Below are 27706 nucleotides of genomic sequence, written 5' to 3'. Positions count from 1 at the left end.
TCCCAGTCTGTAGGTAATCTTTCTACTCTTTTGGTGAAGTCTTTGAATGAGCATAGGTGTTTGATTTTTAGGAGTTCCCAGTTATCTAGTTTCTTTTCTGCATTCTTAGTAATGTTTTATATACTGTTTATGCCATGTATTAGGGCTCCTTAGAATTGTCCCTATTTTTTCTTCCATGACCTTTATCATTTTAGATTTTATATTTAGGTCTTTGATTCATTTTCAGTTACTTTATGTGCAATGGTGTGAGGTATGGGTCTTGTTTCATTTTTTTGCAGGTGGATATCCAGTTATGCCAGCACCATTTTCTAAAGAGACTGTCTTTTCCCCATTTAACTGACTTTGTACCTTTGTCAAATATCAACTGCTCGTATGTGGATGGATTTATGTCTGGGTTCTCAATTCTGTTTCATTGGTCTACGTATATGTTGTTTTATCAGGCTATTTTGACTACTGTGTGGTATAATAGTTTCTAAAATCAGGTAGACTGAGGCCTGCCACTTTGTTCTTTTTCGGTAATGCTTTACTTATCTGGGGCCTCTTTTCCTTCCATAGGATGTTGGTGATTTGTTTCTCCATCTCATTAAAAAATGTCTTTGGAATTTGAATCGGAATTGCATTGTGTCTATAGATCACTTTTGGTAGAATAGACATTTTTACAATGTTAAGTCTTCCTATCCATAGGCAAGGTATGTTTTTCCACTTATGTAGGTCTCTTTTGGTTTCTTGCAGTAGTGTCTTGTAGTTTTCTTTGTATAGGTCTTTTACGGCTCTGGTAAGATTTATTCCTAAATATTTTATCTTCTTCGGGGCTACTATAAATGGTATTGATTTGGCGATTTCCTCTACAAGTTCTTTTTGTTGATGTAGAGGAATCCAACTGATATTTGTATGTTCATCTTGTATCCTGATACACTGCTGGACTCTTCTACTAGTTTTAGTAGTTTTCTTGAGGATTCTTTAGGATTTTCTGTGTGTAAGATCATGTTATCTGCAAATAGAGATACTTTCACTTGTTCCTTGCCAATCTGGATGCCCTTTATTTCTTTATCTAGCTGAATTGCTCTGGCTAGGACCTCCAGCATAATGTTGAACAAGAGTGGTGATAAAGGGCATCCTTGTCTGGTTCCTGATCTCAAGGGGAATGCTTTCAGACTTTCTCTATTTAGGATGATGTTGGCTGTTGGCTTTGAATAAATGCCCCTCGTTATGTTGAGGAATTTTCCTTCCATTCCTATTTTGCTGAGAGTTTTTATCATGCATGGGTGTTGAACTTTGTCAAATGCCTTTTCTGCATCAATTGATAAGATCATGTGGTTCTTGTCTTTTGTTTTATTCATATGATGGATTACATTAATTGTTTTTCTAATGTTGAACCATCCCTGCATACCTGGTATGAATCCCACTTGGTCATGGTGAATTATTTTTTTGATATGTTGTTGAATTCTATTGACTAGAATTTTGTTGAGGACTTTTGCATCTACATTCATGAGGGATATAGGTCTATAATTTTCTTTTTTTGTGGTGTCTTTACCTGGTTTTGGTATCAGGGATATGGTGGCTTTATAGAATGAGTTTGGGAGTCTTCTGTCCTTTTCTATGCTCTGAAATACCTTTAGTAGTAGTGGTGTTAACTCTTCTCTGAAACTTTAGTAGAACTCTGCAGTGAAGCCGTCAGGGCCAGGTTTTTTTTGTTGTTGTTGTTGTTGGGAGTTTTTTGATTATCTTTTCAATCTCTTCTTTTGTTATGGGCTTATTTAATTTTTCTACCTCTGTTTGTGTTAGTTTAGGTAGGTACTGTATTTCCAGGAATTCATCCATTTCTTCTAGGTTTTCAGATTTGTTAGAATACAATTTTTTGTGGTAATCTGATATGATTCTTTTAATTTCAGTTGGGTCTGTTGTAATATTGCCCATCTCATTTCTTATTCGGGTTATTTGCTTCCTCTCCTGTTTTTCTTCTGTCAGTCTAACCAATGGTATATCAATTCTGTTAATTTTTTCAAAGAACCAGATTTTGGTCATGTTAACGCTTTCAATTGTTTTTCTGTTTTCTATTTCAATTAATTCTGCTCTAATTTTTTATTATTTGCTTTGTTCTGGTGCCTCAGGGTTTCTTTTGTTGTTCTCTTTCTATTTGTTCAAATTGTCCAGGTAATTCTTTGATTTTGGCCCTTTCTTCTTTTTTTATGTGTGCATTTATTGATATAAATTGACCTCTGAGCACTGCTTTAGCTGCATCCCAAATGTTCTGATAGGATGTGTTTTCATTCTCATTAGATTCTATGAATTTACTTATTCCATCCTTAACGTCTTCTATAAACCAGTCATTTTTGAGCAGGGTATTGTTATGTTTCCACGTGTTTGATTTCTTTTCCCTGCTTTTTCTGTTATTGATTTCTACTTCTATCCCTTATGGTCAGAGATGATGCTTTGTAATATTTCGATGTTTTGGATCCTGGTTAGGCTTGCCTTATGACCTAATATGTGGTCTATTCTAGAGAATGTTCCATGTGCACTAGAAAAGAAAGTATACTTGGCTGCTGTTGGGTGGAGTGTTCCTTGTATATCTATGAGGTCAAGTTGGTTTATTGTGGCATTTAGATCTTCCGTGTCTTTATTGAGCTTCTTTCTGGATGTCCTGTCCTTCACCAAAAGTGGCGTGTTGAAGGCTCCTACTATAATTGTGGTGCTATCTATCTTGCTTTTCAATGCGGATAGAGTTTGTTTTATGTATCTTTCAGCCCTGTCATTGGGTGCATAAATATTTAATATGGTTATATCCTCCAGGTATATTGTCCCTTTAATCATTATATAGTGTCCTTCCTTATCCTTTGTGGTGGATTTAATCTTAAAGTCTACTTTTTTGGAAATTAATATTGCCACTCCTGCTCTTTTTTGATTGTTGTTTGCTCAATATATGTTTTTTCCCATCCTTTGAGTTTTGGTTTGTTTGTGCCTTTAAGTCTAAGGTGTGTCTCTCGTAGGCAGCATATAGACGAATCGTGCTTTTTTATCCATTCTGCAACTCTTTGTCTCTTTGTTGGTGCATTTAGCGCATTTACATTCAGCGTAATTATGGATAGGCCTGAATTTAGTGCTGTCATTTCAATGTCTTTTTTTGAGTGTTGTTGACAGTTTCTTTTCCCACTTAATTTTTTGTGCTGAGTAGTTTATTTTTATATATTGTCTTTTCGTCTTATTTGTTGTTGTTGGTTTTGTTACTGCTGAGTCTCTATTTTTTTCTTGTATTTTATTTTGATGAGTACGATTGTTAGTCTCCTTTGTGGTTACCTTAATATTTACCCCTATTTTTCTAAGTTTAAACCTAACTTTTATTTCTTTATATCGCCTTGTCTTCCTCTCCATATGAAAGATCTATGACTACATTTCTTAGTCCCTCTTAATTGTTTTAATGTTGTCTTCTTTTACATAATAACATTGCCGTTTCCCTCTTTTGAGTGTTTTTTTTTAATCTTGATTGATTTTTTTTTATTTCCCTATCTGGGTTGACATCTGGTTGCTCTGTCCTGTGTTCTAGTCTTGGGTTGATATCTGATATTATTGATTTTCTAACCAGAGAACTCTCTTTAGTATTTCTTGTAGTTTTGGTTTGGTTTTTACAAAGTCCCTAAACTTCCGTTTATCTGGAAATGTCCTAATTTCGCCTTCATATTTGAGAGACAGTTTTGCTGGATATATGATTCTTGATTGGCAATTTTTAGCCTTCAGTGCTTTATGTAAGTCATCCCATTGCCTTCTTGCCTGTGTGGTTTCTGCCAAGTAGTCTGAGCTTATTCTTATTGACTCTCCTTTGTAGGTGACTTTTCATTTATCCCTAGCCATCCATAAAATTTGCTCTTTATCTTTGGTTTTGGCAAGTTTGATTATAATATGTCTTGGCAACTTTCTTTTAAGATCTACCTTATGTGGAGTTCAATGAGCGTCTTGGATAGATATCTTCTCACCTTTCACAATATCAGGGAAGTTTTCTGCCAACAAATCTTCAACAATTGTCTCTGTATTTTCTGTTATGCCTCCCTGTTCTGGTACTCCAATCACTCGTAGGTTATTTCTCTTGATAGAGTCCCACATGATTCTTAGGATTTCTTCATTTTTTTAAATAGTTTTATCTGATTTTTCTTCAAATATATTGGTGCCAAGTGTTTTTTCTTCAGTTTCACATATTCTGCCTTCCACTTCCGCATTTCTGCTCCTCTGACTTTCTATTGAGTTGTCTACTTCTGTAATTTTATTGTTAATCTTCTGAATTTCTGATTGCTGTCTATGGATTCTTGCAGCTTATTAAATTGAATAACCTTTTTAATCTCTTCAACTGCTTTATCTGTGTGTTCCTTGGCTTGTTCTGCGTATTGCCTGATCTCCTTCCTGATGTCTTGAAGAGCTCTGTATATTAACCTTTTGTATTCTGAATCTGGTAATTCCAAGAAGGCACCTTCATCCAGAAGATCCCTTGATCTTTATTTTGAGAACTTGTTAAGTGATCGTGGTCTGCTTCTTTATGTAATTTGATATTGACTGATGTCACTGAGCCATCTATATGTTACTGTATTAGTTTCTTTTATGATTGCTTACTTATCCTAGCTTCTTGCTTTGTTTTGTTTTGATATGCCCAAATAGTTTGTTTGAGTGAGCTAGCTTGATTATTTTTGCCTTCGAAGCTCTAGCGTCCTGTCACCAGATGGCTAGAGCTGTTATCAGGTATATCAGCCTAGGAGTCCGTTCACTTTTCTTGTATGCATTTAGCTCAGGTGTCCAGCTAGTTTGTCATCAAGTTGTGGTATAGACTCTGTCCTACAGTCTTAGAGGGGCAGGGGTGATTGGTGTAGGTACCAGAATGTGGTTGCGGGGGGGGGTCATGCTCCAAATAAGGCAGGGGGCTGACAACCATCCCCTGAGTGTCTGTGAGGAAAGTGTGTCCCTGTTCCCTAGAGTGCACAGGTGGGTGGGTTCTGCAGACGGACAATGGGCACCCAATGCTTTTGGTTGTAAGGCCTGGAAGGTACCAGTTATCCTCGGATCCCTTTCTCAGGTGGTTGGGTGATGTGAGTGGAGCCACCAGTCCTTAGGCCCCTGATGTGGGTAGGTGAGGACACTGTTTAATAGGCAAAGTGGTGTCAAACACCAAACACCCACATCTCCACCACTCAGCTGAAACAGTTGCGGTCTGCCAACAAGGGTCTATTCTCCTGAAATAGGCCCACACAGGTCCGTGCAGGGGGAAGGGTATTCAAAGTCCACGGACCGTTTATACCTGGACAGGAGCTGCTTCTGTCCTGAGCTCCCCAGGTTAGTGGAGCTGGCAGATTATCTTTTCCCCCAATTCTGAATTCATTCCTTCTCCAAGGTTGGGAGAATGGCTCAGGGCACTCAGCAGAGCCTATCCTGGGGGCTGGGGATGCCGTAAAATATACGCAAGTACTTAGCTTTTGCCAAGAGCACCATTCTTCTCTGGTTTCAGAGGTGTAAGTAGGCTGCACGGCTGGCTGTTTCTCCCTGAAGAAACTGTGGCAGAACACTACCACCAGCCCAGTCACTCCTGGGAATGGTGCCTGAGGGTTCCCGGCAATTCAAGTCCAACAACTCCTTTCTACTTCTGAACCGTCTTTCCCTCCCCCTGCCACTCGGTCCATTTTCTAACCTTGCCTTTGATGTTCAGGCCTCCTAGCTTGTATTAAATATAATAGTTTCACTTGTTTTTTCAGGTCTTTGTTGTAAGAGGGATCACTGGAATCATCTGACTGCTCTGCCATCTAGAACCCGCCTCTCCTTGTAAATCCAAACTTTGAAATACTATACAACCATAAAATGAGTTTACTCAAGCTCTTTATATATTAACACCTGAATTATCTAATACCTAATATCTAAGTTGAGGTGTAATCCATACTGAAGATTACACCTCAACATAAAGAAAACAAAAATTCTCACAACTGGATAAATAAACAATATCAGGATAAGTGGAGAAAATATTGAAGCTGTCAAGGATTTCACTTTATTTGGATCCACAGTCAATGCCCATGGAAGTAGCAGTCAAGAAATCAAATGACAGTGCTGGCATAACTGGATATCCATTTGCAAGAAAATGAAAGAAGACCCGTACCTCACATCATGCACAAAAACTAACTGAAAATGGATCAAAGACCTGAATATAAAATCTAAAACAATAAAGACATGGAAGAAAAAATAGGGACAATGCTAGGAGCCCTAATACATGGCATAAACAGTATACAAAATGTTACTGAGAATGCACAAACACCAGGAGAGAAACTAGATAGCTGGGAGCTCCTAAAAATCAAACACCTATGCTCATCTAAAGACTTCACCAAAAGAGTAAAAAGATTGCCTACAGACTGGGAAAAAGTTTTTAGCTATGACATCTCTGATCAGTGTCTGACCTCTAAAATCTACCTGATACTGCAAAAACTCAACAACAAGAAGAAAAATAACCCAATTAAAAAATGGGCAAAGCATGTGAACAGGCACTTCACTAAAGAAGACATTCAGGTAGCTAACAGATACATGAGGAAATGCTAATGATAATTACCCATTAGAGAAATGCCAATCAAAACTGCAATGAGATTCCATCTGATTCCAACAAGGCTGGCATTAATCCAAAAAACACAAAATAATAAATGTTGGAGAGGTTGTGGAGAGACTGGAACACTTATACACTGCTGGTGGGAATGGAAAATGGTACAACCACTTTGGAAATCGATTTGGTTGTAACGTTTTACATTGGTACAACCAAATTGATTGGTCTCAACCTACCTGGAGCAAAGGAGAATGAAGAACATCAAAGACACAAGGTAATTATGAGCCAAGAGACAGCAAAGGCCATGTAAATCAGAGACTACATCAGGGTGAGACCAGAACTAGATGGTGCCTGGCTACAACTGATGACTGCCCTGACAGCAAACACAAAAGAGAACCCCTGAGGGAACAGGAGAGCAGTGGGATGCAGACCTCAAATTCTCGTAAAAAGAGCAGACTTAATGGACTAGACTAGAAGGATCCCAGAGGTCATGGTCCCCAGACGTTCTATTAGCCCAAGGCAGGAACCATTCCCAAAGCCAGCTCTTTAGACCGTGATTGGACTGAACTATAAGATAGAAAATGATGCTGGTGAGGAGTGAGCTTCTTGGATCAAGTAGACCCATGAGACTATGTTGGCAGCTCCTGTCTGGAGGGGAAATGAGAAGGCAGAGGGGGACAGAAGCTGGCTGAATGGACTCAAAAATAGAGGGTGGAGAGAAGGAGTGTGCCGTGTCATTAGGGGGTGAGCAACTAGGAGTATATAGCAAGGTGTATATAAATTTTTGTATGAGAGACTGACTTGATTTGTAAATTTTGACTTAAGGTACAATAAAAATTTTTAGAAAATCAAATGATGTATTATATTGAGCATATCTGCTGCAAAAGACCTCTTTAAAGTATTCAAAAGCAAAGATGTCACTTTGAGGACTAAGGTGCACCTGACTCAAGCCATGATATTTTCAATCGCTTCATGTGTATGGGAAAGCTGGACAATGACTAAGGAAGACCAAAGAAGAATTGATGCCTTTGAATTATGGTGTTGGTGAAGAATAATTGAATATACCATAGACTGCCAAAAGAATGAACAAGTCTGTCTTGGAAGAAGTACAGCCAGAGTGGTCCGTGGAAGCGAGGATGGCAAGACTTCGTCTCATATACTTTGGACATGTTATATGTAGGGACCAGTCCCTGGAGAAGGACATCATGTTTGGACAGGTAGAAGGTCAGCAAAAGAAAGGGAGACCCTCAATCAGATGGATTAACACAGTGGCTGCAACAATGGGCTCAAACATAGCAACAATTGTGAGGATGGCACAGGACCGGGCAGTATTCCATTCTGTTTTATACTGGATCACTATGAGTCGGAAACAACTTGATAGCACCTAACTACAACAACAACAATATCTAAGTTGTTATGAAAAATCAATAGTCATAACCATTTAATATATGTTAAGAGGGGATAAATGATCATACATACTCTCCTACATATGCAGAAAATATTTCTAGGTGAACATATATTAGTAGCCCTATGGAAAGGGCCTGGATAGCTGGGGTTAGGGCTATTAGTGAGACTTTCATTCTATTATTTATTATTAATATTGTACTATGAGACTGTACTACTTATTTTTTTAACTTAAATATGACAAAGTAAAAAAAGATATGAAGGAATGTTGACACATTGTGAAAAATGTAACTAATGTCACTGAACAATTTGCATAGAAATTCCCAAATGGGAACCTAATTTGCTCTGTAAACTTTCACCAAAAACATAATAAAATCATATTAAAAAAAAAAAGACATAAGGGAACTGGAGAATGACCAGAAACATGGTATTCTTTAAAAATTCTTGAAGTGGATGAAAGTGTTTACATGTAAAAACAGGTTTAATAGAGTGGGAGTAGTCAGTATGGAAAGAGAAAACTAAAGACAAGTATAGAGTAAAAACGTATGTTCCAACAAATTCCACATGACCTAAACTTTGAAATTAAAAGCTCTGATTATAACTTAGAGAAGGCTTCCTTTTGCACATTGTTGTTTCAATCTCTAATTCCCTAATGAATTCAGTTTACAAAAATTTAAATTTCATGAAAACAGGGGACTTTGCCTATTTTATTCACTTCTGTATTCCTAGCACCTGGAACAACACCTGGCACATAATAGACATTCAATAAATATTTGTTGAATAAATGACATAAGTTTTTCCTATAATTAATGATAGCCTTTTTTTTATTAATACATTTTAACTTGTCATCTGTAATTTTAGGTTAAAAAATTTCCCCTAGATAATAGGCTGGTAACCTCAAACACGAATGCCAAGGATGGCAAGCCAGTTGTCACTTGTCCTGACCCCTTTCTGGTATTTGCATTAAAAAAAAAAAAATGAGGACGAGGACGTGCTGCCGCCAGGTCACCCCAGCAGTGAAGTTTTCTTGGAAATACCTTGTACATAACTTGCCATCACCAATTTTTAGAATCATACATCTTTTGGTGAACCCAAGAAGATGAAAGACCTTCAGAATAACTGGCAAGGATCTCTACGCCTTTGAAGTTGATGTTTTAGAGACCAGCCGTTATTTGCAAAATATACCTTAGCATCTCTGCTAAAGATAGAAGTGGATGAAATGGATCAAGTTATACGGCATCTCTTATGTCCTAAAATATGTATGTCCTTTTGCTATCTTAAGCAGGCTTCTATCCCACAGACCTTCTATAAGAGCTGTTTTAAAACATATGATCTGACAAGTATGAATATAGTTATAGGGCAATGAGGAAGAATAATTGAAATCAGGACTATACTAGAAAACTGGACATACAATAGTTACATCTACCTGGCACCCTGGATCAGCCTATAGGCAATGTACTTGCGGAATAGATATCCCAGCCGAACTGTGTCCGTATGAAGTGTCTCAATTATGAGATTCCTAGCTGTTGTGTGCATCTGTGAAGAGAGTCCAGAAGTTTTCGTGGCCTGATTTAAGAGTACCAGGTTCTTCCTCTGAGCCTCCACATCAACAAAATACTTCTCTTCTTCTTCCAGCTCTTGGGGAGAGGAAGGGGGCACTATCATCTTGGGTTTCTTGGTAGCTAGAACTGAGGTCAGTATCCAGGGCCTGTCTATAGGAGGCAATCTGGATTTCTGGTCCCATTCAGAAAGTGAGACCTGTGATATTTTGGGTGATCGAGTAATAAGAGAAGGTAGCAATGCTATAGGCTTCATACAAGTGGGAAGGGCCCCTTCATCAATGTAAGGGGTTTGTGATACTGGTGCCCTGGTGTAATCGGTGAGATAGGGCTGAAATGTTCTAAATTGTTCCATGGCAAAAGGATCTTGGAGCATCTGGGTTTCTTCAGAAGTGTCAGAGACATCTGACTTTCGGAACGTCTTAGGGGCTTGCTTTGCTTTGAACTTTGAATCACTGGGAGGGACCAATGCTGATTTAGATTTCGGAGAAATAATTTCCAATCCTTTCTTACTTTTCTCAAAGACAAAAGAAGTTAAATCTTTCTGGAGCTTTCCAGGAGTTGGAGAAGCCCATAATTTGGGGGGCTGCCCAGAGGTGGGATGGCCCCATAGTGGGGAAGGTTGCCCCGGAATAGGAAGGATCCATGGTGCCAGATGCTGCCCAAGGGTAGAGGGTCCCCACAGAGGGGGATGGAATACCTGGGGCTGCTCAGGGAGGGTAAAGGGTCTAGATTCCAGGAGCTCCCCAGGGATGGAATAGGCCTCAGAAACCAAAGGCTGCCCAGGAGGGAGACTGGGGATCTGTCCAGAGGTAGGTGGGACTCCAGGTATAAGAGGCTGCCTGGGGGTGAGAGAGGCCTTTAATATCAGGGGTGGCTGGGGAGTGAGAGGGCCCCTAGATGTGAAGAGCTGCCTAGGGGTGGGAGGGACCCCTTGTGGTAGGAACTGCATAGGGGTAAGTTGACCCTGAGAGGAAGGAAGAGTCTGTGGTGCAAGTAACTTCTCAGGGTCAGAAGCAATCCCCATTACTAGGGGTGTCCCAAGGGCACAGGGGGATTGAGTGAGAGGAGACCTTGATATCTGCAAAGGAGAAGAGACCCCAAATACAGAGGACTTCTCAGCAATAGCAGATGATACCATGAACTGGCTAGGGCTTAATGTAAAGGATTGCCCAGGCGAGAGAGAAGCCTTCAATTCTTGAAATGGTCTAAGAGTGGAAGGAGCCAATGTAGGGGACTGCTTAGGAATATGAGGAGAACTTGGTCTGAAGGACTGATCAGTTACAGAAACGATCCCAACTTCTGGAGTATGTCCTGAAGAAGGACCAGTCCAAAGTTGTGAGGGCTGCTCAGCAGTAAAAGGAGCTCTCGATTTTAGGTCCTCCTCAGGCATGAGAGTAATATCCACTGGCTGGACCTGTCCTGGAGGAATGGGGACCCCCAAAGGTTGAACTTGCTCAGGGATAAGGGAAGATCCCAAGACGTGGTCTTTATCTGAGGTTAGAGAGATCCCTAATTCCCTGAACTGTTCTGGAATGAGAGGAACCCCCAATGCTTGAGCTTGTTTTAAGTTCAAAGGGGGCCCCAAGGTCTGGGCCTGCTTGAGAGTACGAGTGACAGCTGACACCCAGGCATATTCTGGGGTGATGGGGACTCCCAATTCCTCGGCCTGTCTCACAGTGAGTGAAGCTCCTGGAGCTAATGAGACCCCTGTTGCTTGGGCCTGTTCAGGGGAGGGGGTGACCCCTAGAGCATGGGTCTGCTTAAGGATAAGAGTCTTTGGTACTTCTTGAACATTTTCCAGAGTGATAGGGACCCCCAATTTCTTGGCCTGCTCTTCAGTGAGAGGGACCTCTAATGCCTGGGCCTGCTTAAAGCTGAGAGGGACCCCCAATGACTGAGCCTGTTCAGGAATGAGAGGAGGACCCAATGCACAGGTATTCTCAGGGGTGAGGGTGATCCCCAGTGCCTGGGCCTGCTCAGGGGTGAGAGTGATCCTCTGTGTTTGGACCTGTTCTCGGGCTATAGGGGGCCCAGCTCTCTGGGCTAGTTCTTTAGTTGGAGGGATATGCATTGCCCAGGCTTGTTCTGAAGTTAGAGATGTCTTTAGTGCCTGGGTCTCCTTCGGAGTGATAGCAACCCTCAATGGCTGAGCATGTTCAGATGTGAGAGTGACCCTGAAATCCTGAAACTGCCGAGGGGCTTGGGAGACCCCCAATGCTTGTACATGCTGAGGGGTGAGAGAAATACCCAGTTCCTGGGCTTCTTCGGGGGTGAGGGTAATCCCCTGTGCCTGTGCCTCCTCAGGGGTGAGAATGATCCCTTGTACCTTAACCTGTTGAGGGGTGAGAGAGGTCCCTAGTGCCTGGGCCTGCTGAAGTGTAAGAGTGATTCCCTGTGCCTGGGCCTTTTCAGGGGTGAATGTGATTTCCAGTGCCCGAGCTTCCTCAGGGGTGAATGTGATACTCTGTGCCTGAGCTTCCTCGGAGGTGAGGGTGATCCCCTGGGTCTCAACTTGCTTAGGGCTAACAGTGATTCCCTGTGCATGAACCTGCTCACAAATGAGAGTTATTCTCTGGGCGTGGGCCTGCTCTGGGGTGAGAGTGATCCCCAGTTCCTGGGCCTGCTGGGGTGTAAGTATAATTTCCTGTGTCTGGACCTGCTGAGGAATGAGAGTGATTCCTAGTGCTTGGGCCTGCTGAGGGGTCAGGGTGATTCCCAGTGACTCAACTTGTTGAGGGGTGAGAGTGATCCCCAAAGCCTGGGCCTGCTGAAGGGTGAGAGTGATTCCACGTGCGTGGGCCTCCTCAAGTGTGACAGTGATCCCCAGTGCCTGAGCCTCCTCAGGGGTAAAAGTTATCCCTAGTGCCTGGGCCTGCTGAGGTGTGAAGCTAAGTCCCTGCACCTGAGCCTCCTCAGGGGTGAGAGTGATCCCCAGTGCCTGGGCCTGCTGCGGTGTGAGGGTGATCCCCTGTGCATGAGCCTGCTGAGGGGCAAGCGTGATCCCCAGTGCCTGAGCCTGCTGAGGTGTGAGGGTGATCCCTTGTGCCTGAGCCTGCTGAGAGGTAAGTTTGATTCCCAATGCCTGGGCCTGCTGAGGTGTGAGGGTCACCCCCTGTGCCTGAGCCTGCTGAGGTGTGAGGGTGACCCCCTGTGCCTGAGCCTGCTGAGGGGTAAGCGTGATCCCCAGTGCCTGAGCCTGCTGAGGTGTGAGGGTGATCCCTTGTGCCTGAGCCTGCTCAGAGGTAAGTTTGATTCCCAATGCCTGAGCCTGCTGAGGTGTGAGGGTGATCCTCTGTGCCTGAGCCTGCTGAGGGGTGAGAGCGACCCCCTGTGCCTGGGCCTGCTGAGGTGTGAGGGTCACCCCCTGTGCCTGAGCCTGCTGAGGGGTGAGAGCGACCCCCTGTGCCTGGGCCTGCTGAGGTGTGAGGGTCACCCCCTGTGCCTGAGCCTGCTGAGGGGTGAGAGTGATCCCCAGTGCCTGGGCCTGCCTAGGGGTCAGGGTGATTTTCTCTGTTTGAGCCTGTTCAGGGGCAAAGGTGATTCCTAGTGCTTGGACCTGCTCGGGAGTAAGGATGATGCCCTCTCTCTGGACCTGCTCGAGAGTGAGAGTCATCCCCAGTGCCTGGGGCTGCTCAGAAGTGAGAGTGATCCACTTTGTGGGAGAGCCTCCAGGAACGGGGAAGACCCCAGGTGGGGAGGATTGCACGGAGGTGGGAGGAGTGATTGGTACGGAATGCTGTCCATCAGGAAGAACCTTGAATGACTTAAGGTTCTCATGGATCTCTTTTCTTGGGTATAACTGGGATGCAAATTTCAGCATGCTCCTCTGCCTGGGAGAATAGATGCTGTCAGATGATAGCACTGTAGTTTGTGATACCATTTTCTCTAGGTCTTCAGGTTTTTTCTCCTTAATCATCACCTGGTCCACTGCTTTTTTCTGTCTCTGCCTTTCATAGTCCTCTACGTTTTGTTTCTCCTCCTCTTTTTCCCATTTTGTCAGCTCCAGCTGTCTTGCTTCCTCCTGAACCTGCCTCATCTGCTCCTCCTCCTTTAAAAGCACCGCTTTCTCTTTCATTTTGTGCTCCCTTGCCTCCAGCAGCCGCTGCTCTTCTTCTTCCATTTCCCTTTGCTTTTGCTTCCCTTCTTGCTCAATCCACTTTTGCATCCACTGTTTTTGCTGTTCCTTCCACACTTCTATTTCCTGCCATGGCTTCTGTGTCTGTTGCAACTGCTTTCCCTCCTTCATCTGGAGCCATGTCTTTTCCCTCTCCAAATTCTTATTTATCGTCTCATGGCGCTCCTTCCAGAGACTTTTTTCTTTTAGCAACTGATGTTTGAGACTCATGCCAGAAAATTCTTGACTCCCTGGCAAATATTCCCCCTGCCTTTGTTCTTCCTTCTCTTTGTGGTCTCTTCCTAATCTTGAGACTACGGGAACATCTCTCTCACTTTCTATTTCAGTCAAGATCATTTGTATTAAGTTGCTAATTACTGGGTCCATGTTCTCCTGTGAAAGGAAGGTGTTAATATCAGCCTTTGTACTAGCTGATGGTTTTTGAATCTGTAATCCCGGCATAAATGAGGCTCCCTTTTTTGATGGCTTAGGTTTCTCTCCAACCTGTCCTGCCTTTTTTAAATCTTTGTATTTTCTCAGGGTTTTAGCAATGATTTCTGCCACTGTTTGGACATATTCCTCCAATTTTGCCTTTATGATTCCTAATTTTTTGGCTTCTGCTCTTTTTAGTAATAACTCCTCCATCAGCATAGTCTTTTTATCAGAAGGTTTTCCTGCATTATCAATTTTCTCTTTTAGGAAAGCCATTATGGCTTTCTGAAATTCTTCTAGGTTACTCTGTTCGCTTTTGCCTGCCGACGTGACTAAAGCTCTGGTAGATTCTGAAGTCTCTCTAGCTGTTCCTGAGGGTGATTTAGCGAGTTCAGGAGGCTTGGCTGGTATTCTTTTTTCATCAGTTTTTTCTCCTGTGCTCATGGTAGTTTCTGGAGAGATGTGGTGTTTCTTTCCTTTCATTTTTTCAGATTGGATGTACCTGAGTGGCTCTGCCAGGCTACTCTTTTCACTTCTGCCCTCTTTGTCCCTGGACTCAATGGTGGGTTCTACTTTAGTCTCTGAAAATATTTGTCTCCTGTCAGATGGATATTCAGATTTCACCTTGAGTTGCTCCAACATAGCACTTGCTACACTTTTGTCACTTTGTCTCTTTGTTTCACTAGAAGGGTAATCAGCAGGGGTATGTTGGCTTTTTGATTCAGTAGTTGACTTTGATTTGGCTTCAGAAGGAGATTTTATTTCTTTTCCCTTCTTTCCCAGTGCTTGTGGCTCGGAATGGTGACTAGGTTTGGACCTTGCAACTTTCTGTTCACCTTGTTCATCACTCAGTTTTGATCCAGAGGTCTCACCCATGTGTGGTTTTTCTGTGTGCTTTCTTTTCTGTGACTGATGCTGGTCAGTCTTGCCTTTCAGATGCATATCAGCTTTATCTTCAATTTTCTGATTTTTGTCTGGAGAAGTTTGCTGCTGTTGTTCAGTTAAATCTGGGGTTATTTCAGCTTGGACTGTATGTGAAATAGCTGGGTCCCATTTGACCCCAGGGCTTTTGGCCCCTTTTCTTTGGGCCTCATCTACAACATTCTCAAATTCTTTGGCCAAAATACTGTCCACACTGTCCTCTATATCATCAGATCTGGCGATGGACAAAGACGACGGTGGAGAAAGTTTAGGAAATGCTTTCAAGGGTGATGCTGCAAACACTTGGATTTGGTGTTCCAGTAAACTTCTGGATCGAATAAGTTGTTCACACTTTTCTTCTGCATTTTGAAGTTGCCGCTGAAGCATTTCATTTTTTTCACTAAGATCTTCTATTATATTAAGGGAGAGCTCTTTTTCTTTTTCAGCTGTGTCATCTATGAGCGTATTGGCACTTTGGAGACTAATTTTTAACTCTTCATTTACTGCACTCAAAGCTTTAGAAAGGTTTGTTATTGTTGATGATATATATTTAATAGCATTGTTTTCCATTTTACTAAACATCGAAGAGCCTATGAGTTCCTGTAGCATATCTTGGATTTCTGAAACCTTTGTATTTGTTGCAAATTCATCACTAATCATCTGATCTGGTCTTAAAGCATGGGCCGTTGCTGGTCGCTTTGTAACTCTTTCTTTCCAAGGTTTCCACAGAGTACCTCTAGATGCTGGAAGAAGAAAACAAAACAACGAGATTGCATCTCTTCTTTTGTATTCTCTATTTGTGCTTAAACCTAAGTAATTTAGCCTAAATTGGTGGATAGCTACAGGATAAAGATTCCTCAGAAAAGTTTAACTCCACAAATAAAAGAATTACTTTTCCCGCAATCACCTAGAACGTCTACTTCCAGAGTTTAGAAAAGAACTCAGCTGAAACCTCAATTTACTTTCAGTTACAAATTTGGGATTAGACCTACTAACAAGCCAAAATTTTCCTTTGACTTTGGTTATGTTTGGTGCTTTCCATTTTCTCTCTTAGATTCTTGCCTCTCCTCTCCCTCTTTCCTGAATCAACGCAGACCTTGATTTTTTTAAGAGGGTCACAAACAAACAGACAATAGTCAAACATTTTTGAAGGATTTCTGGAATGGCTGAAGAGGAAATTCAGCAAATTTTCTCCCCAAGAAGCAACAATAAAACTGTATGAAAATATTAAAAACAACCATTTTAGAACTGAACAGAGATATCAGTGATTGCACACTCTGGAAGAGAGACTCCACAGAATTAATCCAGGCAAGTCTCTAAACAAACAAAAGCAACAAAAACAAACCCCAGAGAGGAAAGGAGAGTCAGAATCCAGAGTTGCTACCATATATTATCTAAAATGTCCATTTTTCAACAAAAAAGAAACAGGAAAGTGTGCAAAATGGTACAGCCACTTTGGAAGACAGTTTGGCAGTTTCTTACAAAGGTAAACATAGGCTTACCTTATGATCCAGGAATTGTGCTCCTAGGTATTTACCCAAAGGAGTTGAAAACATATGTCCACACAAAAAACCTGCACACAAATGTTTATAGCAGCTTTAATCATAATTGCTAAAAACTGGAAGCCACCAATATGTCCTTCAATAGGTGAGTGGATAAACAAACTGTGGTACATCCATAAAATAGAGTGTTATTCAGAAATAAAAAGAAACAAGCTATTAATCATCAAAAGATATGGAGAAACCTTAATGCATATGACTAAGTGAAAGAAGCCAATTCAAAAAGACTATATACTGTATGATTCCAATTATATGACATTCTGGAAAAGCAAAAAACCAGAGACAGTAAAAAGATCAATGGTTGCCAGGTGTCTGGGAGGAAAGGAGGAGGATAAATAGGTAAAGCACAGGGGTTTTTTAGGGTTGTAAAACTATTCTCTATAATACTGTGATGGTGGATACATGATATTATACATTTGTCAAAACCCATAGCGCTAAGAGCAAATCTTTTTTAAAAAATATTTTTATTGTGTTTTAAGTGAAAGTTTACAAATCAAGTCAGTCTTTCATACGAAACCTTATATACACCTTGCTATATACTCCTAGTTGCTCTCCCCCTAATGAGACAGCACACTCCTCTCCACCCTGTGTTTCCATGTCCATTCAGCCATCTTCTGTTCCTCAGCCTTCACACCTCCCCTCCAGACAGTAGCTGCACATATAGTCTCATGTGTCTGCTTGATCCAAGAAGCCTACTCCTCACCAGTATCATTTCCTGTAAGAGCAAATCTTAATATACGAACATTTTTTAAAAATCAGGAAATCGGGATAGCAGGAAGGAACGCAGACTTTGACAAGAGAATCTAACTATATTATGAATGTATGAAACTACCCCACCAAAGGGGATTGGGGAAATCCCTGGAAATGAGTGGAGTTTGTAAAACTGAAGGCAAAAGGAACTGCACATAAGCACTGTACTTTGGTTGATAAAGTTGTTTCTCATAAGGAGTACAGGTTAACAATTCTGATACTGCTATACATGTATACTGGAATTGAACAATTAAGTAAATGGATGGCAGATGGTGGGAGCCAGGTTTCTCACTGTTAGGGTTGAAATTTATAGATAAGCAAGGAGAGGAAACTAGAATGATCCATGTGGTAATGGATAGAGTTTGAAGACATTAGTAAGAATTCATGTTTACCTTAATATAGTTACAGGTGGTTACTTACAGAAATATTTATAGGAATGTGTATATACATGGGTTAATATACAACATACATATATATTTTTGCTCTGTCAGCTGAGAGGGTCTAAAAGAAATGAAACACCAGTAGCAATGAGCACAGGTATGTACTCCCGATATATGACAAAAATGGCATTTTACCTCTGTGGTCTTCCTCCTAAAAACCCTTAACTCCAATCTAAAAATGAGAAAGACACCTAATTCCAATAGAAGAGCATCCTACAATATAAAATACACCTGACCAACCAAACGAAACCCATTGCCATTGAGTTGATTCTGACTCATAGAAGCCCTATAGGACAGGGTAGAACTGACTCACAGGGTTTCCAAGGAGCAGCTGGTGGATTCAAACTGCCAACCTTTTGGTTAGCAGCCATAACTCTGAACCGTTGTGCCGCCAGGGCTCCTTATACTTCTCAAAATTGTCAAGGACATTGAAAACAAGGAAAAGTCTGAGAAACTGTCATAGCCAGGAGGAGGAGCCAAAGGAGACGTGAAGACTAACTTATGTAGTATCCTGGGTGGGATCGTGAATCAAAGAAAGGACATTAGATAAAAATTAAGGAATTCTGAATAAATTACGGACTTGAGTTAATAAGAATGTATCAATTATTGGTTCATTAATTGTAACAAATGTATCATACTATTAATAATAGGGGAAGCTGTGTGTGGAGGTATATGGGAACTCTATTCCGGTAAATCTAAAACTTCTCTAGAAAATGAGGGTGAAATGAGGACATTCCCAGATAAACAAGGACTGAGTGAATTTGTTGCGATCACTTCTGCTTTACAAGAAATGGTTAAGAAGTTCTTCAAATTGAAAGGAAATGACGCCAGAGGATAACGCGAATCCACAGAGCACCAATAAATATAATTATGAGGTAAATACAAAAGACAGCATAAATATGCTTTTTCTGGGAGAAATTAAAGAAAAGCTAAATAAATAGACGTTCTATGTTCATGGATTAGAAAATTCATTATTATTAAGATGATATTTCTCCACATATTGATTTATAGATTCACTGTAACCCCTATCAAAATTCCAGATGGTTGTTTTGCAGAAATAGACAAAACGATCCTAAAATTTATGTGGAAATGCAAAGGACCCAGAACATTCAAAATAATCTTGAAAAGGAAGAACAAAATTAGAGGACTTATACCTTCCCAATGGAAACCCTGGTGTTGTAGTGGTTAAGAGCTATGGCTGCTAACCAAAAGGTCAGCAGTTTGAATCCACCAGGCACTCTCTGGAAACACTATGGGGCAGTTCGACTCTGTCCTATAGGGTCATTATGAGTCAGAATCAACTTGATGGCAACAGGTTTGGTTTTTGGTTTGGTATATTTCCTGATTTCAAAAATTACCATAGAGGGGAAGACAACACACAATACAGGCGAAGTCAGCACAACTATACCAAAAGCAAAGAAGTTTCCTGAATAAACTGAATGCTTCAAAGACCAGCGTAGCAGGGGCGGGCATTTGGGGAGCATGGTTTCAGGGGACATCTAAGGCAACTGGCATAATAAAATCTATTAAGAAAACATTCTGCATCCCACTTTGGAATGTGGCATCTGGGATCTTAAAAGGTAATAAGTGGCCATCTAAGATGCATCAATTGATCTGAACCCACCTGGATCAAAGGAGAATGAAGAACATGGAGGACACAAAGTAATTATGAGCCCAAGAGACAGAAATGGCCACATAAACCAGAGGCTACATCAGCCTGAGACCAGAAGAACTAAACGATGCCTGGCAACAACCGATGGCTGCCCTGACAGGGAACACAACAGAGAACCCCTGAGGGAGCAGGAGAGCAGTGGGATGCAGACCCCAAATTCCCATAAAAAGACCAGACTTAATGGTCTGACTGAGACTAGAAGGACCCCTGTGTTATGGCCCCCAGACCTTCTGTTGGCCAAGGACAGGAACCATTCCCAAAGCCATCTCTTCAGACAGGCATTGGACTGGACAACGGGTTGGAAGGGGATGCTGGTGAGGAGTGAGCTTCTTGACTATGTTGGCATTTCCTGCCTGGAGGGGAGATGAGAGGGCAGAGGGGGTTAGAAGCTGGTGAAATGGACACAAAAAGAGAGAGTGGAGGGAGGGAGCAGGCTCTCTCATTAGGGGGAGAACAATTGGGAGTATGTAGCAGGGTGTATATAAATTTTTGTGTGAGAGACTGACTTGATTTGTAAACTTTCACTTAGAGCACAATTAAAAAAAAATTACCATAGAGCTAAAGTAGTTAAGACAGTGTGATGCTGGCATAAAGATACACACACACACTCACACACACACATGAATAGAATTGAGAGTCCAGAATTAAACAATTAAATTTATGGTCAATTATTTCAACAAAGTTTTTAGGATAATTCAATGGGGGAAAGGGTAATCTTTTCAACAAATGGTGTTAGATAATCGAATACTGTCATGCAAAAAGATGATATTAGGCCCCTACCTCAGAACATTCACCAAAAAAAAAAAAAAAACTCAAAATGGATCATAGACCTGAATTAAAATATAAAATAAAACTTTTAGAAAAAAACATAAGAAAAAATCTTCATGGCCTTGGGTTAGGCAAAGGGTTCTTTGATAGCTTTGTTATGTGTCAACTTGCAGGCTGAACTACATTTCCCAGAATCCCCTTTCTTTTATATTTCCTGTTAGGATGGACCACAGGGAGATTCTTGCAAGATTTGGAAGGTAAAAGGAATAGAAGCCATTTTGTAGCTGATACACATTGCAACTGATCTGTTGACTTACCATCTGGCTTCTTGTTGTGTGCCCTTAAATTGATTTTGACTCACAGTGACCCCATGTGAGAGTAGAGCTACCCCATAGGGTTTTCTTGGCTGTAATTTTTACAGAAGCAGATTGCCAGGTCTTTCCCCCACAGTGCAGCTGGGTAGGTTCGAACTGCCAACCTTTTGGTTAGCTGACCACTTAACCACTGTACCACCAGGACTGCTTACCTCATGCCATGAAGCCTATATATTTGGCATGAAGCAGTAGCGTCTGGACCTGCAATTGCTCTACATTCCTTGGATTCTCCTTACTTTTTTCTGACCTTTTTTCCGATGCCTACGCTGTGGACTGTATCCTGAAGCATCCGACACAAAGACACAAACTTACAGAGACTGCTTAACTAGACCCCACAACCCCACAATTGCATAAACTAATTCCCTTTAAGAAATATACACACAAACACACACACACACACACATCCCATGCACACGTTTTCCACCTTTATATTTAGCAGCTGAGGGCTTAACCACTACACCAACAGGGCTCCTTAGGAAAATGCAAATTGATACAATGAGACCACTTTACACTTACTAAAAATGGCCATGGAAAAAAAGACAACAGTCAGTGTTGCTGAGGATGTGGAGACGCTGTAACCTCCATGCCCTGCTGGTGGGAATATAAAATGGTGCAGCCGCTTCGGAAGACAACTGGACAGTTTTTTTAAAAGTTAAACATAAATTTACCATTTGACCCAGAAATTCTGCTCCCAGGTCTCTACCCAAGGGAAATGAAAGTATGTGTATGTTCATGCATAAAAGCCAAAAAATGGGAACAATCTGAATGTCCACCAACTGGTGAATGAGTAAACAAAACAAAGTATCTCCATCCAATGGAATATTGCTTGGAAATAAGAAAAAATGAAGTACTAATATATGTTATAACATGGGTAAACCTCAAAACCTTAATGCAAATTGAAAGAAGACCATATACCCCTTACATGAAATGTCCTGAAAAGGTAAAACTATCGAGACAGAAAATGGATAATGGTTGCCTGGGACTGGGTTGAGAATGAGGATTGACTGCAAATAGGCACAAAGGATCTTTTGGGAATGATGGAAATGTTCTAAAATTCGACTGTGGTGATTGTTGCACGGCTATGTAAATGTACTCAAAATCCCTGAATCTGTACACTTAAGATGGGTGAATTTTATGGTACGTTATACGAGTAAAGCTGTTTTTTAAAAAGTCAAACTCTATTTCCAATGCCTTAAAGCACTCTTACTTATTTTTTTCTTTTGTTTCTTCCTGTCTTCAAACAAAGACACGCTAATTTTAGTCAGTATCTTGACATTGCTCTCAATAGCTTTGAATGTCGCTGGTAATATCTCCATTTGTGCTATCCAGTGGCTGCGTTCTTCGATATCAGTTGCAGTGATCTCAGACAAAATGACATCTAGAAGAGAGTTAAAAAAAAAAAAAAAAAACTTCGTGCAGGAAAATAATTATAACGATGTATGTTTATACTATTGGCTAACGATTTAATACACTAGTACTAGGGGATACAGGTATCTTGCACTTTTTGTTATTCTGAGGCTTTTCTCTGCAAAGAAATTAAGGAAGAGACTTGGAACTGGAGGCTGCATAGTAAATGTGGGACATGAAGACATGAGTCAGATTAAAAAGTATCAATTTGGTTTAGTTCCCCGACTCCAAAGAATTATAACAGGGGACAAATTGGTGTCTATAATGTAACCATGTGTTTTAATATTGGGGATCTAAACCCCAATTAACTCCTTTGGTAAGTGTTCCAATATTTTATAACCTGTTACATATACTTTCTTGTTTTAACCTGTTACATGAACTTTGTTGCAACTAAGTTAAATTCATATATTTTTAACATCCTTATTCATTCTTTTATTCAACCCATGTATACTCTGTCATGTACTTTTCTAGATGCTGAGGATACAGCAATGAGTAAAAGCTCCTACTGCCTGCATTCTAACCCGGGCAGCACATATTGCTTAGGCAGGACAGGATTCGAAGCACTATGTCCTGCCTAAGCACTATACCCTACCCAAGTCACATGTCCTGACTTCATTAGGTTTACATTCAAGTGAAAGGAGACAGGCAAAAAATAAAAATACACAAGTTAAATATGCAGTATGTCAGATGGTGATAAATGCTATGGGCAAAAAAATAATAGTCCTGGGGTGAGGAACAGGCATGGTCAAAGAACGTCTCATTTTAAGGTGGCACTTAAGCATGGAATGAGCCATGTGGTAGAAAACGTTCCCGGCAAGGGGATGGCAAGCGTAAGGACACTAGACAAGAGCATTCTGACATGCTTGAAGAAAAAGCAAAATCCTTGTTGCCCAGGTGACTCTGACTCATGGTGACCCCACGTGTGTCAGAACAGAACTGCGCACCACCGCGTTTTCCAACGGCTACTTTTGTGGACGTGGATCACCAGGCCTTTCTTCCGAGTCACCTCTGGGTGGACTTGAACCTCCAATCTTTCAGTTAGCAGCCGAGCGTATTAACCATTTCCATCACCCAAGGACTCTAAAGAAAAGCAAGGAGGCCAGAATAGCTAGAGCCAAGTGAGCAAACCTATGTTTTTCTTGTATTTTTCATGCTAGAACAGAGGACAACTACTTGTCAATCTTCTGAAAAGTTTTCTGAATAACTTCTTTAGTCTTTTTCTTCTTTAGCCAGATTAATCTTTCAAAATTTACTTATAGGTTCTGTTCTCTTTTTCACTAACTTTATGACTTCCCTCTGAACCACTTCTGGAAACTTACTCCATTCTTCCAACCAGGCCAGGACTTGGGCAAGAGTCTTTTCTCTAACTTCAAGAGTATGTGAAAAAGTAGATATTTTCTCCATAAAATTGGATCTCCGTTGTTTGTTATATTCTACAATGGAGGTTTTCCGTCCTTGGAGCAAGTTCTGATCAATGGTATAGCGATTTATTATCCGCTGCACATTGCTCGTTATATCAATCAGCTGCATACTGATGTCCTATAAGAATAAGAAGGGGAATATGGTGAATCAATAAATTCTCAGTTTGACAATAAGCCTTTCTGGTTTTGTGTGAGTGTGGTAAAAATATATAATAAAATTTGCAATTTTAATCATTTTTGAGTGTACAATTCAATAATATTAATTACATTCACTGAGTTGAACAACCATCACCTGTATTCATTTCCAGAAGTTTTTCATCATCCCAAAGAGAAGCTCAGTACCCCTTGAGCAATAACTCCGTGTTTCTTCCTCCTCCCAGACCCTGGTAACAACTAATAAAATTTTATCTCTATGTATTTGCCTATTCTGGATATTTCATGCACGTGGGATCACGCAATATTTGTCCTTTTGTGTTCTGACTTTTTTACTCAGCATGATGTTTTCAAGGCTCACCCATGATGTAGCATGAATCAGAACTTCATTTCTCTTTGTAGCTGAATATTTCATTGTATTGTATGTATGTATCATATTTTGCTTATTCATTTATTGATGGGTTGTTTCCACCTTTTGGGTCTTATGAATAGTGTTGCAATGAACATTGGTGTACATGTATCTTCTGTTTGAGTCCCTGCTTTAAAGTCTCTTGGGTATATAACTAGGGGTAGGATTTTTGGGTCATATGATGTTGTGGATTAAATTGTGTGCCCCGGAAATATGTGTTGAAGTCTTAACCTCTGTACCTAACATTGAGCCTCTTTTCATGTGCTTGTTGGTTATTTGTGTATCTTCCTCAGAGAAATTTCTGTTCAAGTTCTTTCCTATTTTTTAATTTTTTTAGTTGTAAGAGTTCTTTATAAATTCTGGACATTAAACTCTTGTCAGATATACAATTACCGAATATTTTCTCCCATTCTGTAGGTTGTCTGCTTTGTTGAAGTCCTTTCATGCACAAAATTTTTAATTTTGATGAAATCCAATTTATCTTTTTTTTTTTTATTATTGCTCATGGTTATGGTGTCATATATAAGAACCTGTTGTCAAAAATAAGATCTTGAAATTTTACCCCTGTGTTTTCTTCTAAGCGTTTTATGGTTTTAGTTCTTATATTTAGGTTATTGATCCATTTTGAGTTAATTTTTTTATTTGGTGTAAGGTATAGATCCAACTTCATTGTTTTGCATGTAGAGAACCAGCTGTCCCAGCATCATTTATTGAAGTGACTATTCTTTCCACGTTGAATAGACTTGGCACCCTTGTCAAAAACCAATTGCCAAGAGAAATAGATGGCGCCTGGCTACCACAACCGACCATTCTGATCAGGGACTCAACAGAAGGTCCCGAAGAGAATAGGAGAAAAATGTAGAACACAAGTCAAATTTCTAAAAAAGGCCAGACCTACTGGACTGATAGAGGCTAGAGGAACCCCCAAGGCTATTGTCCTAAGATACCCTTTGAACTTGGAAATGAAGCTATTTCCACAGGTCACCTTTCATCCAAATAACAGATCGGTTTACAAAATAAACAATATTGCCTGTGAGTAACATGCTCCCTTAAACGATTAACTATATGAGACCAAACGGTCAACAGTTCCTCAAAAGCAAAGATGTGAAGGCAAGGAGGGGAAGGAAAACCAGATCAATGGAAAAAAAAAAAACAAACAGAATGGAAATAATAAGAATGCTGACACATTATAAAATTGACATGAAACAATTTGTATAAAAATTGTTAAAGGGGAACCCACCTTGCTGTGTAAACTTTCACCTAAAACAATAAAATATTATATATATATAAATATAATATATATATAATAATAAAATATTATAATATATATATATATATATATAAAATCAATTGGCCATAGATGAATGGGTTTATTTCTGGACCCTCAATTCTATGTCATCGGTCTATATGTCTATCATTATGCTAGAATCACACTATAGTTTTACATAGTACATTTTGAAATTGAAAAGTGTGATTCATCCTACATTGTTCTTTTTCAAGATTGATTTGGCTATCTGGGGCCCCTTGCAATTCCATATGAATTTGAGGATTGGCTTTCCCATTTCTGTAAAAAAGCCTGTTGGAATTTGGTAGAGATTGCATTGAATCTGTGGATTGTTTTGGGTAGTGGTGCCATCTTACCAATATTAAGTCTTCCAGTTCATAAACGCTGGTTGTCTTTCTGTGAGTTTTAATTTCGGTATTTGTTTTTAGGTCAAGAAATTCTGTTTGGTTCTTTTATTAACCTTCTTACTCATTTTAATGCACTTATTCTTTAGCCATATTTTGGTCAATTTTTGTTTCTTTAAACATGGTAAATGAGCTTATTTTAAATTGTACATCTAATAATTAAAAAATCCAGTGTTTTGTTAATATGATTTCTTAGATTCTTGTTTCTGTGAACTTTTGATCATTGTAACCTATTTCCTCTTCCTTAAAACTTTATTATTGAAAATAATTTCAGTCTTGTGTTTATAATGCTCTCCTCCAGACAGAGCTTGTTTTTGTTTCTGGCAAGAGCCTTTAGAAAATAATACCTTGCAAGCTCTATAAAATTTCAGCTTGAGTTTTGGGGGCTTGCAGAGGTAGAGTAAATTCTGGTTCCAAATCCATGTGAGTGCCAATCTGTTGGTAGGCATTCTCCAATAAGATTTTTCTTTTCTTCCCCATCTTCTAGATCAAAGGCCAAAACCAGTATGTTTCCTTATAATGACTTTTTTGCAGTATTGGGGGGAGGGATCTAGTTAACTTACTGAGGGTATTGCCTGGCAAAGATCCCAACTACGTGCCCACCCAGCCCAGTGCCATCAAGTCAATTCCGACTCATAGTGACCCTATAGGAGAGAGTAGAACTGCCCCACAGAGTTTCCAAGGAGCGCCTGGTAGATTCAAACTGCCAACCCTTTGGTTAGCGGCTGTAGCACTTAACCACTACGCCACCAGGGTTTCCCAACTACATGCAGACATCTTTATTTTGACCTCCCACGTTACTTGAGGAATTCCAGAACACTAAATTGTGCTCATGAGGAGCCTGTACATAGAACGAGAGGCAGTCATTCAAATAGAACAAGGTAATATTACGTGCTTTCAAATCAAGAAAGGTGTGCATCAGGGTTGTATCCTTTCACCTTACTTATTCAATCGGTATGCTGAGCAAATAATCCAACAAGCTGGACTATATGAAGAAGAGTGCGGCATCAGGATTGGAGGAAGACTTATTAAAAACCTGCGATATACAGATGACACAACCTTGCTTGCCGAAAGTGAAGAGAACTTGAAGCACTTACTGATAAAGATCAAAAACTACAGCCTTCAGTATGGATTACACTTCAACATAAAGAAAACAAAAATCCTCACAACTGGACCAATAAGTAACATCATGATCCATCACCACACCACCTGTAGGACAGAGTAGAACTGCCCCATAGAGTTTCCAAGGAGCACCTGGTGGGTTTGAACTGCCAACTCTTTGGTTTGCAGCTGTAGCACTTAAGCACTACACCACCAGGGTTTCCAACATCATGATAAATGGAGAAAAGATTGAAGTTGTCAAGGATTTCATTTTACTTGGATCCCCATGGAAGTAGCAGTTAAGAAACCAAATGACATACTGCATTGGGTAAATCTGCTGCAAAAGACCTCTTTAAGGTGTTCAAAAGCAAAGATGTCACTTTGAGGACTAAGGTGAGCCTGATCTAAGCCATGGTATTCTCAATCGCCTCATATGCATATGTAATGGATTGAATTTTGTTCCCCCCAAAATGTGCACAACTTGACAAAGTCATGGTTCCCACTATTGTGTGATTGTCCACCATTTTGTCATCTGATGTGATTTTCCTATGTGTTGTAAATCCTACCTCTATGACGTTAATGAGGCAGGATTAGAGGCAGTTATGTTTATGAGGCAGGACTCAATCTACAAGACTAGGTTGTATCTTGAGTCAATCTCTCTTGAAACATAAAAAAGTGAGCAGAGAGACAGGGAGACCTCATGCCACCAAGGATGAAGAACTCGGAGTCCCTGCTCCTTAGAAGCTCCTAGACAAGGGGAAGATTGAGGACAAGGACATTCCCCCAGAGCCCGTGGAGAGAGAAAACCTTCCCCTGGAGCTGGCACCCTGAATTTGGACTGCTAGCCTCCTAGACTGTGAAAGAATAAATTTCTCCTTGTTGAAGCCATCCACTTGTGGTATTTCTGTTGTAGCAGTACTAGGTAACTAAGACAGTATGCGAAAGCTGGAAATTGAATAACAAAGACTGAAGAAGAA

The 27706-nt window shown here is 40.5% G+C and overlaps 1 protein-coding gene across 1 annotated transcript in view; it reads right to left on the bottom strand.

Annotated features, from left to right (window-relative positions):
* FAM186A (family with sequence similarity 186 member A) overlaps positions 1-27706 on the bottom strand; it is a 78906-nt gene that overhangs the window by 11397 nt on the left and 39803 nt on the right. Inside the window, exons 2-7 of the mRNA XM_064285162.1 lie at positions 23276-23495; positions 21757-21927; positions 11693-15729; positions 11348-11515; positions 10960-11275; positions 9384-10731 (exon numbers count right to left, since the gene is read on the bottom strand). Coding sequence (XP_064141232.1) covers positions 9384-10731; positions 10960-11275; positions 11348-11515; positions 11693-15729; positions 21757-21927; positions 23276-23495 — 6260 coding nt within the window. The remainder of the gene's footprint in view (positions 1-9383; positions 10732-10959; positions 11276-11347; positions 11516-11692; positions 15730-21756; positions 21928-23275; positions 23496-27706) is intronic.

The sequence above is a fragment of the Loxodonta africana genome, chromosome 4 (genome assembly GCF_030014295.1).
Source record: "Loxodonta africana isolate mLoxAfr1 chromosome 4, mLoxAfr1.hap2, whole genome shotgun sequence".
Lineage (NCBI taxonomy): Eukaryota > Metazoa > Chordata > Mammalia > Proboscidea > Elephantidae > Loxodonta > Loxodonta africana.
The sequence above is the reverse complement of the archived record's forward strand: the minus strand, read 5'-3'. Positions and strand labels throughout refer to the sequence as shown.